The 16,794-nt window shown below is 39.3% G+C and overlaps 1 protein-coding gene across 1 annotated transcript in view; it reads right to left on the reverse strand.

Annotated features, from left to right (window-relative positions):
* Positions 1–16,794, reverse strand: part of LOC111657833 (protein turtle homolog B-like) — a 74,580-nt gene that overhangs the window by 13,555 nt on the left and 44,231 nt on the right. Inside the window, exons 12-17 of the mRNA XM_087175100.1 lie at positions 14,832–15,007; positions 12,544–12,770; positions 9,164–9,248; positions 5,907–6,071; positions 4,901–4,946; positions 1,033–1,119 (exon numbers count right to left, since the gene is read on the reverse strand). Coding sequence (XP_087031226.1) covers positions 1,033–1,119; positions 4,901–4,946; positions 5,907–6,071; positions 9,164–9,248; positions 12,544–12,770; positions 14,832–15,007 — 786 coding nt within the window. The remainder of the gene's footprint in view (positions 1–1,032; positions 1,120–4,900; positions 4,947–5,906; positions 6,072–9,163; positions 9,249–12,543; positions 12,771–14,831; positions 15,008–16,794) is intronic.

Here is a 16,794-nt window from a genome sequence, read left to right on the forward strand (position 1 = left end):
ATACGAAGCCAGTGCGCAATTAGCTTAGCTTAGCATAAAGACTGGAAGCAGGCGGAAACATTTGGCTCACTCAAAAGGCTAAAAGCCTCATAATATTTTTATTATTATTTCATATTTGTTTCATCTGTACAAAAACTGAGAGTGTAAGAACAATTTGTAGTTTTAAGGGTTGTTATGTGCCAGAAATTAGTAAATCTCATCAGCGTCAGTTAACCAGTGAGCATGCAGAATACTAGGACCAAGATCTGATAATGCTGGTGATTCGCTGTTTATTTACACCACCACCTTTGAGTGTGAAAAGGGATCGAGCTTAAAAATAAAATTAAAGCAAAACTAAAATTTGTACTGTAATGTGCATTGTAATTTTCTTATTGTTAAAATGGATTTGATAAACTTGACATCAAAAAAAGTCATGGTATCGGTATCATTACCAATATTGAAAATTTTTGAGCGACATTCAGCCCTAGCCAGAATGTTTCTTGGCCGGGAGCAGTGATGTCGTTGAGTCATTGCCAGGCAACCAGTGGAAACGCAGGCTAACTGTTCCCCTCTGCTTTCAGACTTAATGCTAAGCTAAACTGTCCTCTCACCTTACTTCACATTTAGTGTACAGACATGAGAGTTGTATCAATTATGATGTTACTAAATAGAATGAGAATTTTCGTATTTCCCAAAATGTCAAACTATGAAATGAAAGTGAATATTTTATTATCTCCTTCTGCTGTCCTGAACAGGTGTAAGTAGAAATACTGATTTTGTCATCATCGCCTGTGTCTTTTAATGTTGTTCCGCCTGACAAGATGGATTATCTATTTAAAAATTCCTACATCACTCATCTTCTGATGATGATGATGATCCTTTGTCTTTCATGTACGAAAGACCACGACCAGTATTGTTGTTGCTTGGTGGGGAGATTTGGCCAGAAGCATGCAGCCAGGTCAGGAGTCTAAGGGGGCTGAGGCTGAACCCAATTGCAAAAAGGGGGTGTAATACAGTGTGCAAGGACAGGGGGACAATGGTTGGCACACTCACTGAGGACTGGAAGGTTGGGGCCTGTACCTGCTTGCGTCCAGCCCCTCCCAGTAGGGCTCAATGCTGGGAATGAAGCTAAGTGGACTCCTGTAGAAGTGGGGAGATCAGACAGTGAGAAGTGGGGAGAATATGGGGGTAAACATGAAGCCTGTCAATGAGAGGTATTTTCATAAAAAAGCAATAGAAAATGAGATAGAATAGCTCGATACTGTAGAAAAAAGACAGAAAGGGGATGAAACTAGTGACTCAGAGATCTGAGAGAAAGAAATGTCAGAAGAGAGAAGAGCCTTGCAGACATGGGAGGCTATAATGGAGCAACAGGAGCTAGGTTAAGGCAAAGAGAGGATAGAAATATCAGTAAAGATGTGACCACTGCACTTCAAGAGAGTTCTCCATTTATTGGCTCTAGGGGTATGTGGCCAAAATCCCACACACTCAGCCCAAGAACACCCAGAATCAGCTTCCTCTAGGTTTGTCTTGTGTTTTTTGTTTTGTCTTTTAGTTCTTCCCACTTAAGACAGGAAGGTGGAAGCGGGGCAAGGAAGGAGAAATCAAGGAAACATGCATTTCGTGAGGTGAGGCGTCCTTTCCAGTCATGTGCCACCTGAGGCGATGATGACAGCTGCACAGCTGTGGCACTGCTCTGTAGCATCTCTGAGTTTTGAAATATTATGCATGTCACACAATCAATACTTTGGTAAGCATCCATGCACAGCAAACCTGTATTTAGACTGCACCGATCAGTCAAACCAAGTTAATATTTTAAGTCCTTAGTTAAACGCCCCTATGTGTAGAAATTGTACATGATTATAGCATCTCATTTTTCTAAATATTAGACATCCAGGTGAAAGCTGTTGCTGTTTCCACAAATCAGATCTGCTGGGAGTAAGAAGCAGAATTTACAGTCTTCTTTTTTTTAAGTTCTTTTACTGCGAGTCGATGAAGTCTGAAATTTTCAAATTCTAAACATGGGGGCTTTAATCTATGAGAAAATGTTGTTTTTTAGGGTTTTTTTTTCAGTCAGACATTTCACAGATAAGGCTGGTGATACGGCCAAATGAAAAGACCACAACCAAAAAGACCAAAAGACCATGTCTATCTCTAAACTTCCAAATCTCCTGCTGTGTCTGTGGCTCTGAGTCTGACGCCAGTTAGTTCGTACTGAACTTTCATAATTTACTTTCATTTAAAAAAAGGCAAAATAATTTCTAGAAACAGATGGTCACTGTAGTGTTTTTGTGTACAAATATTACTGAAGCAGGAAATAATAGTGCATTTGTTTGGGACTATTTTCAGCCATGGTGCACAAGCTAATATTTCCTGCAGCAGGATGGTGTATTTGAGATCAACTCAAATAAAACTACAGTGTGCGTTCAGGCAAATAAAGAAAGATACCACCTAGTGCCACAGTGTGGGTCATTGTTTTGGTCTTTACATGGGATGTGTTAAAAATAACACCAGACTTATCCCTTAACACAGATCTAATTACAGTATCTTAAGAAAATACTCAGATTCCTTCCCTTGTTATACACTTTGTTGTAGATTTTCATCAATAATAATAGGAGTCTATACTAAAAATCAAAAACTGAAATCTCGCATTTAAAAATTCAGATACTCAATTCAGTACTTTGTAGGAGTTGCTACTGCTTCAAGTCTTCTTGGGTAAGACTGTACAAGCTGTGAAATAAAGCTAAGCGTCTTCTTCCTATCACCACTAACACCGCCGTCAGTATCAGTGCTTTCCTATACCTCGCACAGCTTCACTTTGTTTACAGATATAATGACATCACGATGGGGTCTAATTGCCAAAGACTCACATCAATAACTTTTCTTCTTGTTTTGCACATGGAAATAAAAGTTTTATACCTTTGCCCTTATCTGTGCCTCAGCACAAGTTTATCACAGAGGTGCTGATATGCAGAGTGAATTCTAGGACTTTATATACACAGGTGTGTACTTTTATACACTGTGTACAGTCAATTCAGTTTGTCACAGGTGGACTCCAGCCAAGTTCTAACCACACCTCAAGGATAATTAAAGCAGAGAGGACATACTTGACCACAATGTGGAATTGCAGGAAGGAGGTGTGAATACTTTTGTAAATGAGAGATTTCATTTTTGGATTTTTAATAAATTTGCTGAAATTTCTTAAAACATGTTTTCACTTCGTCATTATGGGTCATTGAGTGTATATTAATGGGTAGAAATGCCAATTTTATCCATTTACAATTAAATCTACAACACAATAAAGTGTATAAAAGGTGAAGGGGTCTGAATACTTCCTGAGTGCACTGTAGTTAAACCAACTGATGAATCAGAAAACAAATATAGAAAATGAAATTAATGTTATTGTTATTTGTCCACATCATCCAGTATGATCATCATTTAAGAATAATGTCTCCTGAAAAGTCTTCCACTTTCTTACTCAGAACAAACCTTTCTTGAGGCAAACATTTTCACTTATTCAGCCGTTACATAATGATGGACGCTTTCTGTTTAGATGCGTCAGTAACACAGCTCCCCGGCACAGCTTACTCGAGCCATGACTAATGTTATTGGTTCCACCTGTGCTCTTCCTGCTCTGATGTGTGAAAATGTCTGCTGTGAAAAAGGTCTGTTAAGGGACATGAAATATCCTTTATGATGAAGGATTTGATCGATTTCAGGGACACACATTCAGTAAATACTTTATACGACTGGATCCACAAATAAGTAAGCTGACTTGAGACAGAGGTCTGAATCTTATACAGGAGCAATTTCCACTATATTCTAGTTAAATTATATCTCTTTTCAAACTGGAAAAACATGAGTGAGCCGTGGTGAAGCTTCAAACTGCTGAGCACTGTTCACTGCTGCACAAAGGTTTGTCTATTCTGCAAAGGTCCAGTTTCATTTCCATTTTTTTTTGACAGATGTCCATTATCTTGTTGTCCTGTAAGCATGTGTCATTTATTGTAAAATGAAAACACAGCTCTCAGCTCTGAGATACTGTAGTCGCAAGGGTGGACAACCTTATGGGCAAAACCTAATTCATGTTCAACTTTTTATCTTGTATTAGACCAATCTAAGATCAAACAGAGGACTAACTGTATATCTTGAAGGAAAGTGACGCTCTCTCTCTCTCTTTATACTCTTTCTTAGTGGGACAGTATAAATGGAAATGATGAAGTATTGCCACGGGGCATCCAAGAGCATGAAATGAGCAATATGTTTTAGTTACGCTTAGTTCAATGAAAACTATTTGTCATACGTGTAATCTGAATATAATATAAAAAAAGGAACAGATTACTTTCCATTGGAGGCCTTGATGAGTCATTTCTGATCAAAGAGATCGGCCCTTCCTGACGCTTTTTCCAGCGTTCAACTTCATGAACTTGCCTTTAAATACACTTCTCTATCTCAGGGTGAGCAGTTTGCTGAGCTGAGTCTAAAGCTACAGAGGATTGATGCTTGGAACAACCTACCTTCAAAAACTGTGACTTGTTTGTTGTTTGTTTTTTTTTGTCCGAAATGTCTGAAATTGTCATTTAGGTATCAATAGGATGCATTGATCTCTGTTTAAGTTTTTTTTTTATTATTATTATATATACAGTATGAATGTAAAATCAGTTCTTAATGTGAGTAATGTTACATTCTATGGTTAAAAGTACTGTATAAATCTTAGTATGTGCTTTGCTTTGCTGAATCCAATTCTACTGGATGACAGGAAACTATGATTATTGATGATGGTCAGACCCGTGAGGAAAATGAATCCTGACTGTTGTGCTCTTTGATTGTGGTTTTGTTGTAGAATACTGTGCAGTGCTGCTCTTTGGGAAAAAGTAACAGTGAACTCTGTTATGTGTTATGTGCAGTAGGGGTTACTTACGGAGTTTCCATGCTCTTTCTGCAGTGTGTTATGGAAAGAGGGGGGTCTGGAAGATGAAGAAGGAAAAAAGACCATTAAAGCACATATTCATGCACATACAGTATAAGTATATATATATATATATATATATATATATATATATATATATGTGATACACAGCAAAGATGTCCATCAATAATTTCACAACTATCTAAGCAAATGAGTTCCTCTTCCTCTTTCCTGGCATTCAGGCAGACTGTAACCACTGAAGCTGACGGCAGTATAAATACAGGGGGTGAATGACCTATTTCAAATTCAGGGATGAATTTTATTTTCAAACAGACCTTAAAGTCTCTGCACCTCATTATTTACAATGAGGGAAATGTCTTTTTGGTATTCATGAAAAACAACACTGATCCAAGACATTTACATAAAAGCTTCATAAGAGCTTGATTTTCCAAACACAACAGTGTTGCTGCTGCCAACCCTCAGGCAGGATCTGAGACCCAGTGACAGAATAACAGTAGAATGCAAACATCACTTTAACAAAAAAACATAAAATATAATGAATCTGACATGGCTGCTTTCTGAAGAGTCATTAAGCAACTTTTAGTCTTTCCTGTTTGGAAACACTGTTGGTTCTGAAGCGGAAATGGCTCATATAAAACAGCATGGCAGTTGTTTTTGTTAAGACACCATGAAATGCCTGAAGTACCAAATGCAACAACATGGAAGAAACATTTTGATATCCGTGAGAAGTTTTAAGTTCCTCACTGAGCGTCTCTTCTGATTGGCTGACTGTTTTCTGAGTGATCGAATAACTGTTTTGTTGTGACATTACAAAGTTACAGAAGTCCTGACGGCTCAGTTTCTGAATACAGGCTGTGTGCATTTCTCTGTGGACTGAGCACTTTGATACCTTCACAGTATTAATATAAAACCTAGACCTGACATGGACATGGGCATCTCACTAAAATATAGGACCTTTAAAATATGCCTAGTGATTGTGGAGGTGTTTTCCCATCACCTCTTTTCCTCTTGAGCTTCCGCCGGCGCTGTTTGTTGACGAAGCAGGCAGCCATCGTGCTGAACAGGACAGCTGCTGCCAGGAAGCAGATGGTGGCCACAATGCCAGCCACCACAGGCCGAGCCAGTCCACGCTCCTCCACCATCTCTGGAGGAGGGAAGAAGTCTGTGATGTGAGGAGGAAAACAGTCAGCGACGTACAGGTGGGGGACATGACAGTTCGCAGTAAGACATACAGTATGTAGGCACAGAGGTGATCTACTAAGAGGGGGGTGATTAATGCAGCAAGAAGGAACATTATTTAAATATAGCAAACAATAAAGAAACAAATGTAAAACTCCAGTTTGCTCACTAGACTTCTGATATGGCACTCCCCAAGAGTAACGCTAATGTCAACACTCATTTTCTGGCTCTGGAATAGGAGGTGATATTTACTATGAGATTAAGGTGCAGATGTGAGGTGAGTGCAAAAGAGAAGACTTTCCACTGCAAGAAAACACTGTGCTCTGACGAGGCGGCTTTTTAATGATGTGAGTTCACAAACTGAATCAGGATTTTCTGATGTTTTCTTTCCATTTGCTCCCAAACCAAAACAAGAAGCCCAATCCAATCGATGTCCCTGCAGATTTCGCCCTTTGGGCCTTTGAAAGCAAAATTCCTTCCATATCCAATAAGATTCAAATATGTCAGAGCTGACCTTTACTACTGCAAGTGTCTTTTGACATGAAATGGACATTTCCTCAGGGTATATGCCATGATGACACAGCAGAATGTTTTTTTTTTTTCAAAAGTATCTGCATTGGAAAAATGAAGCAAATAATGTTTTACTCCCAAGATAAACTCTGCTGAGATCATTGAAATTAAGCCACATCTCATATGTGCACTTGAACTATATCTGAAAGGTTGCAAGTCTCCACATCATTACATCCGTCTCAGTTCACTGGACCACGATTGGCCTCCGAATTAATTTTGATGTCACAAAATCATCCTTGACTGTACATGTTGAACTGAGACTAGAGGTGAGCTCAGAGACATTTCCTCCTTCAGCAGATATGTGTGAAAACATCATCCTGCGCAGTGAAGCTCAAACACTACAGTCAACACATTTTTGACTTTAAGGGAACTCACCATGATACAGTAGAAAACCAGCTGTGACCTCAACCCCATCCCTCCTGCCTGACACAACAACAGACACAGGAGGGCTTGTACATATGCCCCTTGGCTGCAGCAACACTGTATAATTACAGTTATCTGACCCATAATACAGTGCTCTTATAATGACTGATACATATCTTCTATCTAAACATTATTTCAAATAACGGCGGAGGACAAGAGTAGATAGAATTGTTGCTCCTTCAGTCAAGCAAAATTTTCTACAGTCTGAAGGAGTGTCAGTTATAAAGCTGAAGCAGCAACATCCTCAGAGAGAGAGAACCTTGTGTCAGGCATAGTTAGAGATACCATTACAAGGCCATGCATAAAAAAAAAAAACAGCCATAGAAACTTGTTTGTATTTGGTTGTTATAGTGCTACATCCAGGGAACCTGATACATGGTTCATTGAATACTTTAATGTGCCGGTTCTGCTTGGGCCTGACTTTCACTTAGAATTCCAACCTATTATCTAGATCAGTGGTTCCCAACCTGTGGGCTGTGAAGGCATTGCAAGTGGGTCAACAGATCATTTGCAAAACAGTACAATTTTGGTGTAAAGATGCAATTATAAAAACATAAAACAAATAATGTTTGTAATGTGAATAATGTTTTAAAAATGAAAAGATCTTTAAAAACATTCAAAATGGTGACAAATTCCTTTTATTGTTTTTTTTTCTTGTACTAAGGCCTGTCACTGTGATAAGACAATGACAGGAACTTTTATATTGTTGCCACCAGACCACTTTGTATACTTGTTTGCTACCTCAGTCTGATTGCGCACTAAACATTCATGGCAAAATAGTGGAGTATCAGAATGGAAAGCTGGTTAGCAACAGTCATCATTAAAATAAGAAGTGCTCTGAGAAGCCGCCATTTGGCCTGCATACTGTTGTGTTTTGTCCTTTGATGAACATTCATAACATAAGCCTGCACTGTTTGCAGAGCTGTCATAGACTCAGCTCCACTGCAGTTCAGACTACCAGAGTAAATGCAGCACTGTACCATATTCTAATGCTGCATTTCTTCCTGATGCTGTGAGCTCCAGCTTGTTACAGTCAGGGATGGATCATCGCCAGAATGAATGCGTCTGGAACAGTTGTGCATGAACAAGATCATCATTACAATAATGAAAACTGAAGCTAATCTACCCACTCTGCTGTGCAGCTACTTAAACTCCTGCTACAGAGCAACTAACCCTCACATCTGTCCTCACTTATTAACACTGGAGCTTTTTTAGTGTCCTGCATGATGACGAATCACTCAGTGAGGACTGGGGGGTCCAATGTGTCAACAACAATGTGTCTAACTAGTTAGAGTGGTTTAATTGCAGGGGAGCATGATACAGCAAAATGCAAAGTATTTGACCTCAAGCGATACTGAAATATGAAATAATTGATCAACCAAAAACCACCTTTCTTTGAAAGGGCAGTGTATCCACATCATGTTTATAGCATGATATTCACTGATAAAATGCAGGGAGAAAACAGTGAAATTAATAGCAGTCACAGGAGAAATGAGCAGGAGCCTTTGATCACCTCATTGCACAGCTCTCCAGCTTTACCAGTGGGGGGCAGCAGAGTGCCACCAGATACCTGAGGGAGCCTAAGCAAATCTTCTACCTACCAACAGCTGCTCTTACCAAACGATGTGTACTCAGTGACCTCTGCAAGGGGGGGAGCAACGTCACATTTTGAGGGGTTTAATTTCAGATTCAAAACTGACTTTTAAGATTTGAGACCAAAAAAAGACTAGCTTTAATAAAGCACAGAGCAGTCCAATGCAATCTGTGGGAGACAGGCAGAAGGATGATGTCATACTTTTCAGGATGCTACAAAAGAGTGTGCATGTAAAGCAAGCTTAAATTTAATAGTGCTGAGTGAGCAAAATGTAAAGTTGGAGCTGCTGCGTGTGCAATACATCTACAGCCCCTCCACAGCTCAGAACTGTTCAGATAGCCTGAGGTTATGTATGCAGGTTATAGCCAGAGGTTGTCAGGATGAATCTGAATTCATGGCAACAAGCAGGGTTTCAAGCAGAAGATCTGTCCTTTATTCTTTTAGCCTCACGCGTTTATACTCAAAGACGTATGTATGTGATGGCTTACCTGTGCTGGACACGCCTACTACATTGCTGGGCTCACTGATCATGTCATCCATGACAGCCATGACACGGAACTCATACCACGCCTCCTACGAGCAGTAGAAAAGACATGTAAAAACATCAGAAGGTAAAGGATCAGGATCTCATGTCAGATTGGATCAGGCTGTAGGATTCTCCAAAGATCAGCCAACTGAACCTCCAAGGCTTTGGAAATAAATAGTGTAGCTGAGTTTTTGAGTAAATGAAGAGATGGATCATTCCAACATGACAGGCACAATGGAGTCAGTTGGTATTATAAACTGAATCTGGTATTTTCTGATTAAAGGGCACATCACCAATTTTTCTCACACACACACACACACACACACACACACACACACACACACACACACAACCACAAGATCAGTTTACTCATCATAAGCTCTGAAACAATAACCCTGATTATGTCATAGTGATGTCACCAGGGTTCTCTTTGATTGTACAGAAATCCTGCATTACAAACGAGGGGTGTAGAGTTTGAAAGATATGCATTTACCAGACAGGGAGTTCTTACAGAAGATGCTAAAAATTTGCATTATGGGAAATGTAGGATCCAGTATTTTCAGAATATCTTAACCTCTGCTGCTTCAATTTCAAAAATTATTTTTCATTTTTTATTTGTACATTGTAAATCTCCATAATGCAGAGTTATGGTGGTGTACTGAGTATGTAGTGAGTACATCTAATTTTACACATCGGTGTGTGTGAAAAAGTTGTATACAGCCTTGTGTCCGTGTCCCTGTGTCTCCAGAGGGAGCTGTGTGAAGTCTGATAACTGTGATGTCACTTGAATCAGCATCAGCTGCGTCTGAAGAGTACAAGTGAAAAATCTGGGGATGTGGCGTTTGAAAGAAGTGAGCTCACCAGACCTCGTAGCCCGCTCCTCATCTCTGCTTGAGGCTAGAGGCGCCAGGCTACTTTAGCAGCTATTAGCATAGCACATGTGCATCTCTGAACAGTCAACGTCCATGATTGCAATGCACGTTGCACAAGGAAGAAGAATGTATAAAAAAGACGACATGAGTTTGATTCTTTTTTTTAAACAGTGCAACATTAGTCTGACAGTGTTAAAGAAGTGCAATGATAAATCAGCGGAGTACTCTTAAAGGAAAAAGGACAGTTTACTGATTTAAATTAAAATTGCTTTTCATTCAAGCAGCCGAAGGATATAAACTTTAATAAATGAAAGCAAATAAATTTCATGTGGCTTTTCAACTAATGTTAAAAATCGTCAAGTGGTTCTGTGATGATGAGAACAATATGTAAAAGAGGGAAAAAGAAAGGGTCACGACAAGAATCTCAATAGAAAATGGATGAGCTGATTATGTGAATATCATAATGAAAGATTAATGTGGCTGAGATGAATAAATCACCTATGACTAAGTCATTATGAAAAGACACATTAAGCCGTACAGAATCTCTGTGTCACTGATGCTGGTTGCGCAGGGTTAGAAACAGAGGAGCAGCTCCAGAGATGGTGGAGATTCAGACAGCATCTTGCTCAAGGACACTTCAGCTGGGTGCAACACTTGCTAAGCTGTACACCCATAAACCTTCTGATGCATATGCTGTGGGCTGAGCTCAGCTGTCTCCTACACTGTCGCAAAAGACTGAGGATTGTGTGTGAATGTGGATGAAGTGTTTCATAGCAAACATCGCACCACTTTCACACAAACTCACATATGGTGACAACTAAACAGAGGATCCCTCCTGGTGCAGTGAGAGACTTGCAGCAGAAAAGTTATACAAGCTAGGTGCTGCGTGTGTGTAAGTGTGTGTTTGTGTGTGTGTGTGGTGAGAGAGCTGGAGAGAAGTGTGTGTGTGGGTGTTTGCTGTGCAATGGCAGGAGACATAAAAGCATCTGCATGGAGCTGAAAGTGGTGGTTAGATTAAAGAAAGAAGCTCAAACATGTCATGAGTGGAGAATTAGCCGACATGAGCAAGATGTGAGATGCTGAAACAGAAGCATTGTGTCAGAACTCATAAATCAGTAAAGATATGTTGATTTCCCTTTGCTGTAGTGAGAATGGTTGTATTCATAATTCATATTGAGACACTGTGTTGAATTTCATGTTTCAGCTGTGAGTTTGGTGCATGCAGGTGTTCTGCATGCTACATGTGAAATAAATACAGGGGTTTCATTGCTACGCGGTCAAACCCACAGAGATGGTCGGAAAGTGAGCTGAGTTGCGTGTACTGTTACTATGACAACCAAGGTGGAAATGGCAGCACAATATTATAAATATGCTGAATCTAATCTGGGTAAATGTAGAGCATTAACAGCAAACATTTGGAAGGCAAATCAACTTTGCCTGCAGGGTGAACATAGCCTCATACTGAGGAGTTCATTTCGAGTACATATCAAACAAAGTTAGGTATTTTGATTCAGTTATTAGGCCACGGTCTTTCTGTGTGGCGTTTGCATGGTTTCCTCCAGGTGCTCCACTTTCCTCCCACAGTCCACAGACATGCAGGTTAGGGTAACTGGTGCCTTTAAATTGTCTGCAAGTATAGCTAATATGGATGGATGATTCAGTTGTTATGTTCATGTGCAACAAGTTAAAACAGTCAGATCTGTTAAGTATCATATCATTTCATATCATATTATATCATAGCATAACATGTTAATACCAGATTTACTGCCTTACGGTTTTTGCCAGCAGCATGAGCCTCATAAAGCTTTTCCAAATTCCCTTTGATTTTAAATAAATCATTTCAAACACTTGTTGTTGAGTCCAAATGAAAGTTAACAGATCATTTAAGCTGCTGAGTTAGCTATTACAGCTAATTACATAGGGGTCTTCGTTTGAAATAGAATCATGGTATATATAAAAGGATAAGTAATGCATGGTTGTTGTTAGGCAGACCGGGAGCTGGCTAACCAAACAGCAACCTCGATTAACCAGCAAATTGCCCCGAAAATATATCACTTCACATTTAACAGCTAATCTAGGGCTCTACTTTCTGTTTACTTTTGTTTAAAAAAAAACCTTCAGAAAAACTTTTGAAAATATTTATGTCAAAGTTTATGTGGAAAGCCTAAAGGGGTTTGTGCTGCGTGCCCTGCATATGCCATGATGCTGGAGTTATGTTTCGCAAATCTCTACAATGGAAGACAGCAAAGTCACAATGGACAAAACTATGAGAGTACGACCTTAGTAAGACCTAGTTAGTGAGACTTAAGAGTCTTAAGAGGTGTATAACATCTTCTCTGCAAATTGAAAGGTGTGTTTAACCCACCACTATGTCCCAGATGTGTCTGTAGCCCATTTTGCCTGCAGCTGGCAGATGTAGGTCTTGTGTGATACTGTGTGTAAAGTCCACAGTCCCTGTCCTGTCTTTTACCTGGATGAGGTCTCGGGCAAGCAGCTCCGTCTCCCCAGCAGGAATGCTGTCGTCCAGGACCTCCCATCGTTCCCCTAGGCGGAACTCCATGACATAATGCTGGATAGGTGCTGTGTGATTGGCAGGTGGGATCCAGGTGAGCAGGACGCCCTGCTGCGTGCGATTGGCTGTGAGGCACCGTGGTGGGGTAAGCAGCACCAATGGTTCAGGGGTACTTATAGGAAATACTGAAAGAGCACATCAGGGTTGAGAGGATGAGTGAGTTACATATTCAGTGAGTAGTTCCACCAGTGCGAAAGAAGTCAATCACTTCACACTTTGACATGTACAAGTATCTTGAACTGTGACTAGATGTGATTACGCTTTTATACCAAATGCATCTCTAACGTTCATAAGATTCACACATCAGCTCTGAATCCTTGCATCATTGAAGACCAGTTCATAAACATTTCATCTTGCTAGCTCATATCCCAGCTATGACTATCCTGACAGTCCACTTCTGGCCCACATGCTGCTATCCAATCTGCTCATTATCCTCCTCGGATATGATAAAGTTTATTCCCACTTTTATAATTGAACTCACTCTGGATTCTCTGAACACATATTAGCAACATTTCTTTTTTTCTCCAAAAGTAAGATTAAGTCCTAAAAGTTGTGTCAGGATATCTGACGTGCAAATAAATGATGGAAGACTTTGTCAAAAGGGTTTTCACAGGAGAAAAAGACAACAAGCTGCCCCAGGGCTGAATGCGTTGTCTTCTCTGCTTCTGCTCCTTGGCTGACACAGAAGGTGATGCAGCGCGAATAGTTATCCCAATTTTCAGCATGTCACTTATCTTTAAGTAACAATCTGTGACAGCTTCATTTACACTTAATAAATGTCCCTTTCCCTCACTGCTGTGAGGAATGATACAATGCAAAATGATTCAACCAAGTGACTGAACCAACCAGTTAAAGCTTTTACAAGATAGCTCTTACAATGCAATTTTAGATAATCACCAATAAAGGTCTTTGGCCTCTTAGACTCATCTGAGATACTGTGAAAAAAGGCGCTGACCAATTAACTCTTTTAAGAAGCTGGAGCCAGTGAACTACTGAACTGACCACTGGTTTCATGGCCTATAATGACAACAGTCACAAGTAAATTCTGTATGTTGGCAAAACAACACAAAACAAATCTTGGCTGTTGTTTGGTTAATGTTGTTTCTCTGCACTCTGCTGTCTGCATACTTTGGTCAAAGATGGTTTTGAAGAAGAAGAAACACCAATCTGTACCAGAGTTTATATGAACATTAATGATCAGCAGTTGTGTAAATGGCCAACAGTATAGCTGTTATCAATAAATAACGCCATTTTTTAATATCATGGTCATATCAAGTATACTGCTAATGTAATATCAGAATAAATGTGAACTAGACTGGTCAATTTTTCTACGGGACACTGGGCAAGTTTACATAGAATTTCTCTTTTTTTCTCTTTCTGCCTGGTTTTAACAAAAAGAACCATTATTCTCTCTGATTTTATCACTGTAGAGTGATAATGTTTGGTACAGCCATCTCTTATTCAAAGTAAAATCCAGGTCTGCAGCTTTAAATATAATATAAAACGCAATATTGGTCAGAAAAATCACAATTAAAGATTTTCTATAACTACTTTAACGTGGCAATTTAAGATTTTTATCATTTTTATAGGTGAAGCATCTTATTAAAATCAGAAAATGTTCACTAATCCATTCAGTCATTACTCAGTGACTGTCCCGCAGTGGCTAATAGGAGGGTTAACAACATCTAGGACTGTTCACTGAACCAGAATCAGTGACCGCCTCCTCTCTGGAATAAATGTTTTATATTTTTGTTTCTGCTGCCTGTGATATTTTTTGACTGAACACCTGCAGACATGAAGGTAAAATGTGAAAATGAAGGTTATAAAACATCTGCATGATCCTCTGCAGCTGAATTTTTTTTAGCGACTCTCACACACAGGGTGTTGTGTGGATATTCCAGAACTGAGAGCATGAACCGTTAACGTGTCAGACCTCATTTACAGCACAGAAACTGCAGCACTAATTTCATCTGGAACATTAGGTTCATCAAAAGAAGTGGAAAGTATTATTCAAATTTTATTATAAAACATATCATGATATTATAAAAATGTCATAATGCAAATTACAGCGAAGAGGATGTAACCCATCTTTCTAAAACTGAACATGATAATCAATGAAACTTTAATTTAGCACAAAAAAAAAAAACACTTTAATGTGAAAAAGATAGATGCGATAGTGCACTCACCTAATGTGTTCACAGTGACAACCTCGCTGAAGGGGCCAGTGCCGAGCTTGTTTTGGGCCAGGACGCTGAACTGGTATGTTGTCTCCGGCTCCAAAGCAGGCACCAGCATCCAGTCATGGCCTCCAGGCACAGGTATGGAAACCCAGTCATGTGGACCTAGATGCTCCCTCTTTAGCCTGTGCAGGAGTCAGGAAGAGAGGCGAGAGAACAGACAGGAAAGATTTAGATACATAAATTAGGATGTAGAGAGGAAGATAATAGGAGTGCCATGTTGCTTTTTTTTTGTTTTAGATTCAGATAAAAACTGACTTCATGTTGATGAAATATAAAACAAAATTTAAAAAAGTTCCTTTCTCAGAATCATGGTCATCATTGCAATATGCAATGTGATTTCTGCAACAACTCTGGTTCCATCAGTGATCTGACATTATGAAACAAACACTTTCTCCATGAATTTTGACCGTTCACATCATTCACAACACGACTGTCACTTGATGGTAATAAGCCCATGCTGCGCTCAGCTTTGCAGTTTGCTGTTTGCCCATGCCATCCACACATTCAGCATTGACTGCACCTGTCCACCAGATAAAGCAGAAAACTGTACTCATGCAACAGCTGCAACAACTGTACTGTGAATGCATTTGGTTTTACTGTAATGTAGTAGTTTCTTTATGCTTAGATATAACTTACTGTATGTTGCAGGGAATTTGTCATGCAACACACCACCAACTTCATATTGTCATTTTAAAGTAATGCGTACTGAGACATTAGAAATATTTACACAGCTGCACCATGCCACAAAATTAAATAGGTGAGGCTTCTAGAGTTTTTAAGCAATAGTACATTACTTGGTATCTGCTTATAGGGTCTTATGCACTGTCTAAATATATCATGTTCTTTCTTCCATAATACAGATGCACAGTGCACACTCAGCCTTATGTAGGCCTCCATTGAAATTATTCATACTAATACAGTTTAAACATGTTCTACAATGTGTCCCAATTGACTTTAAAAAGTCCTGTAAAATCTCTGGTATGCATACAGTAATATTTTGTAGTGTTTCATTTAATAATATCCAACTGGGTCAATCTGTTTCTGTTGTGGTAGCAAGGTTTGGACAGTGTTTGGAAACCCACTCTTCATCCCCACCAAGAAAAAACATTTTTAAGTTGAAATCCTCTTTTATATAACAGCAGAACTGTCATGGCTCACCTGACAAATGACACTGAGATGGATGCAACCCAAAGCTGCTCTGCGAACATCACTCACTGATGTTTGCCGTCAGTATGAATATCATTAATTAAAACTGCAGCCTGTTTTTTTATTTATTTATTTTTTATTCGTTCCGCTCTGCGCTTCCTTCGCTGGTTTAATAAAGCATGATGGGTTACAATAACCAGAGTCGGGCTTATTATGCTGCACCCTGATCCTCTGGACTAGTTCATGACGTCTCGGTATATAAATATTAAATTCATTATGATAGAAGTAATTAAGGCAGAAGTGGTCTCTATTTGTGCCATAAAACAATACACACATGTAAGACACTCCCTCACACACAACATGAAATGTAACACAGAGCCCAGCATGAAAGTTTCTTGTTAACTGTCCCATTTTTTTCCAGTGATTATACAAAACTGATGTGTAATGACTGTAAAATTGCTTTAAAAAATATTCAAAACTGTGTGTGAAGTGATCTAACCTTACCTAATACGCCACTTCATACTGTATTTAATTTGCATATGAACAGCAGAATTGAACTGCGATGAAACTCAACTGTACTCTTCACTGTTTTCTTCTAGCAGGAACCAGTTGAGCAGACAAGTTGAGCTGACAAATCACTGTTAAATATGTTCTATCTGATTGAGTATTAACTACACAGATAGAGAGAAGGAAGACGATCTATAATCAGCTGAACAAAAGCATTTGTACAGTGTGAAATACACATTGGTGGCAGCAAATTAGA

This window comes from Seriola lalandi, unplaced genomic scaffold, assembly GCF_002814215.2.
Source record: "Seriola lalandi dorsalis isolate HSWRI2012SDOR001 ecotype SW California unplaced genomic scaffold, Sedor1 jcf7180002054415, whole genome shotgun sequence".
Classification (NCBI taxonomy): Eukaryota; Metazoa; Chordata; class Actinopteri; order Carangiformes; family Carangidae; genus Seriola; species Seriola lalandi.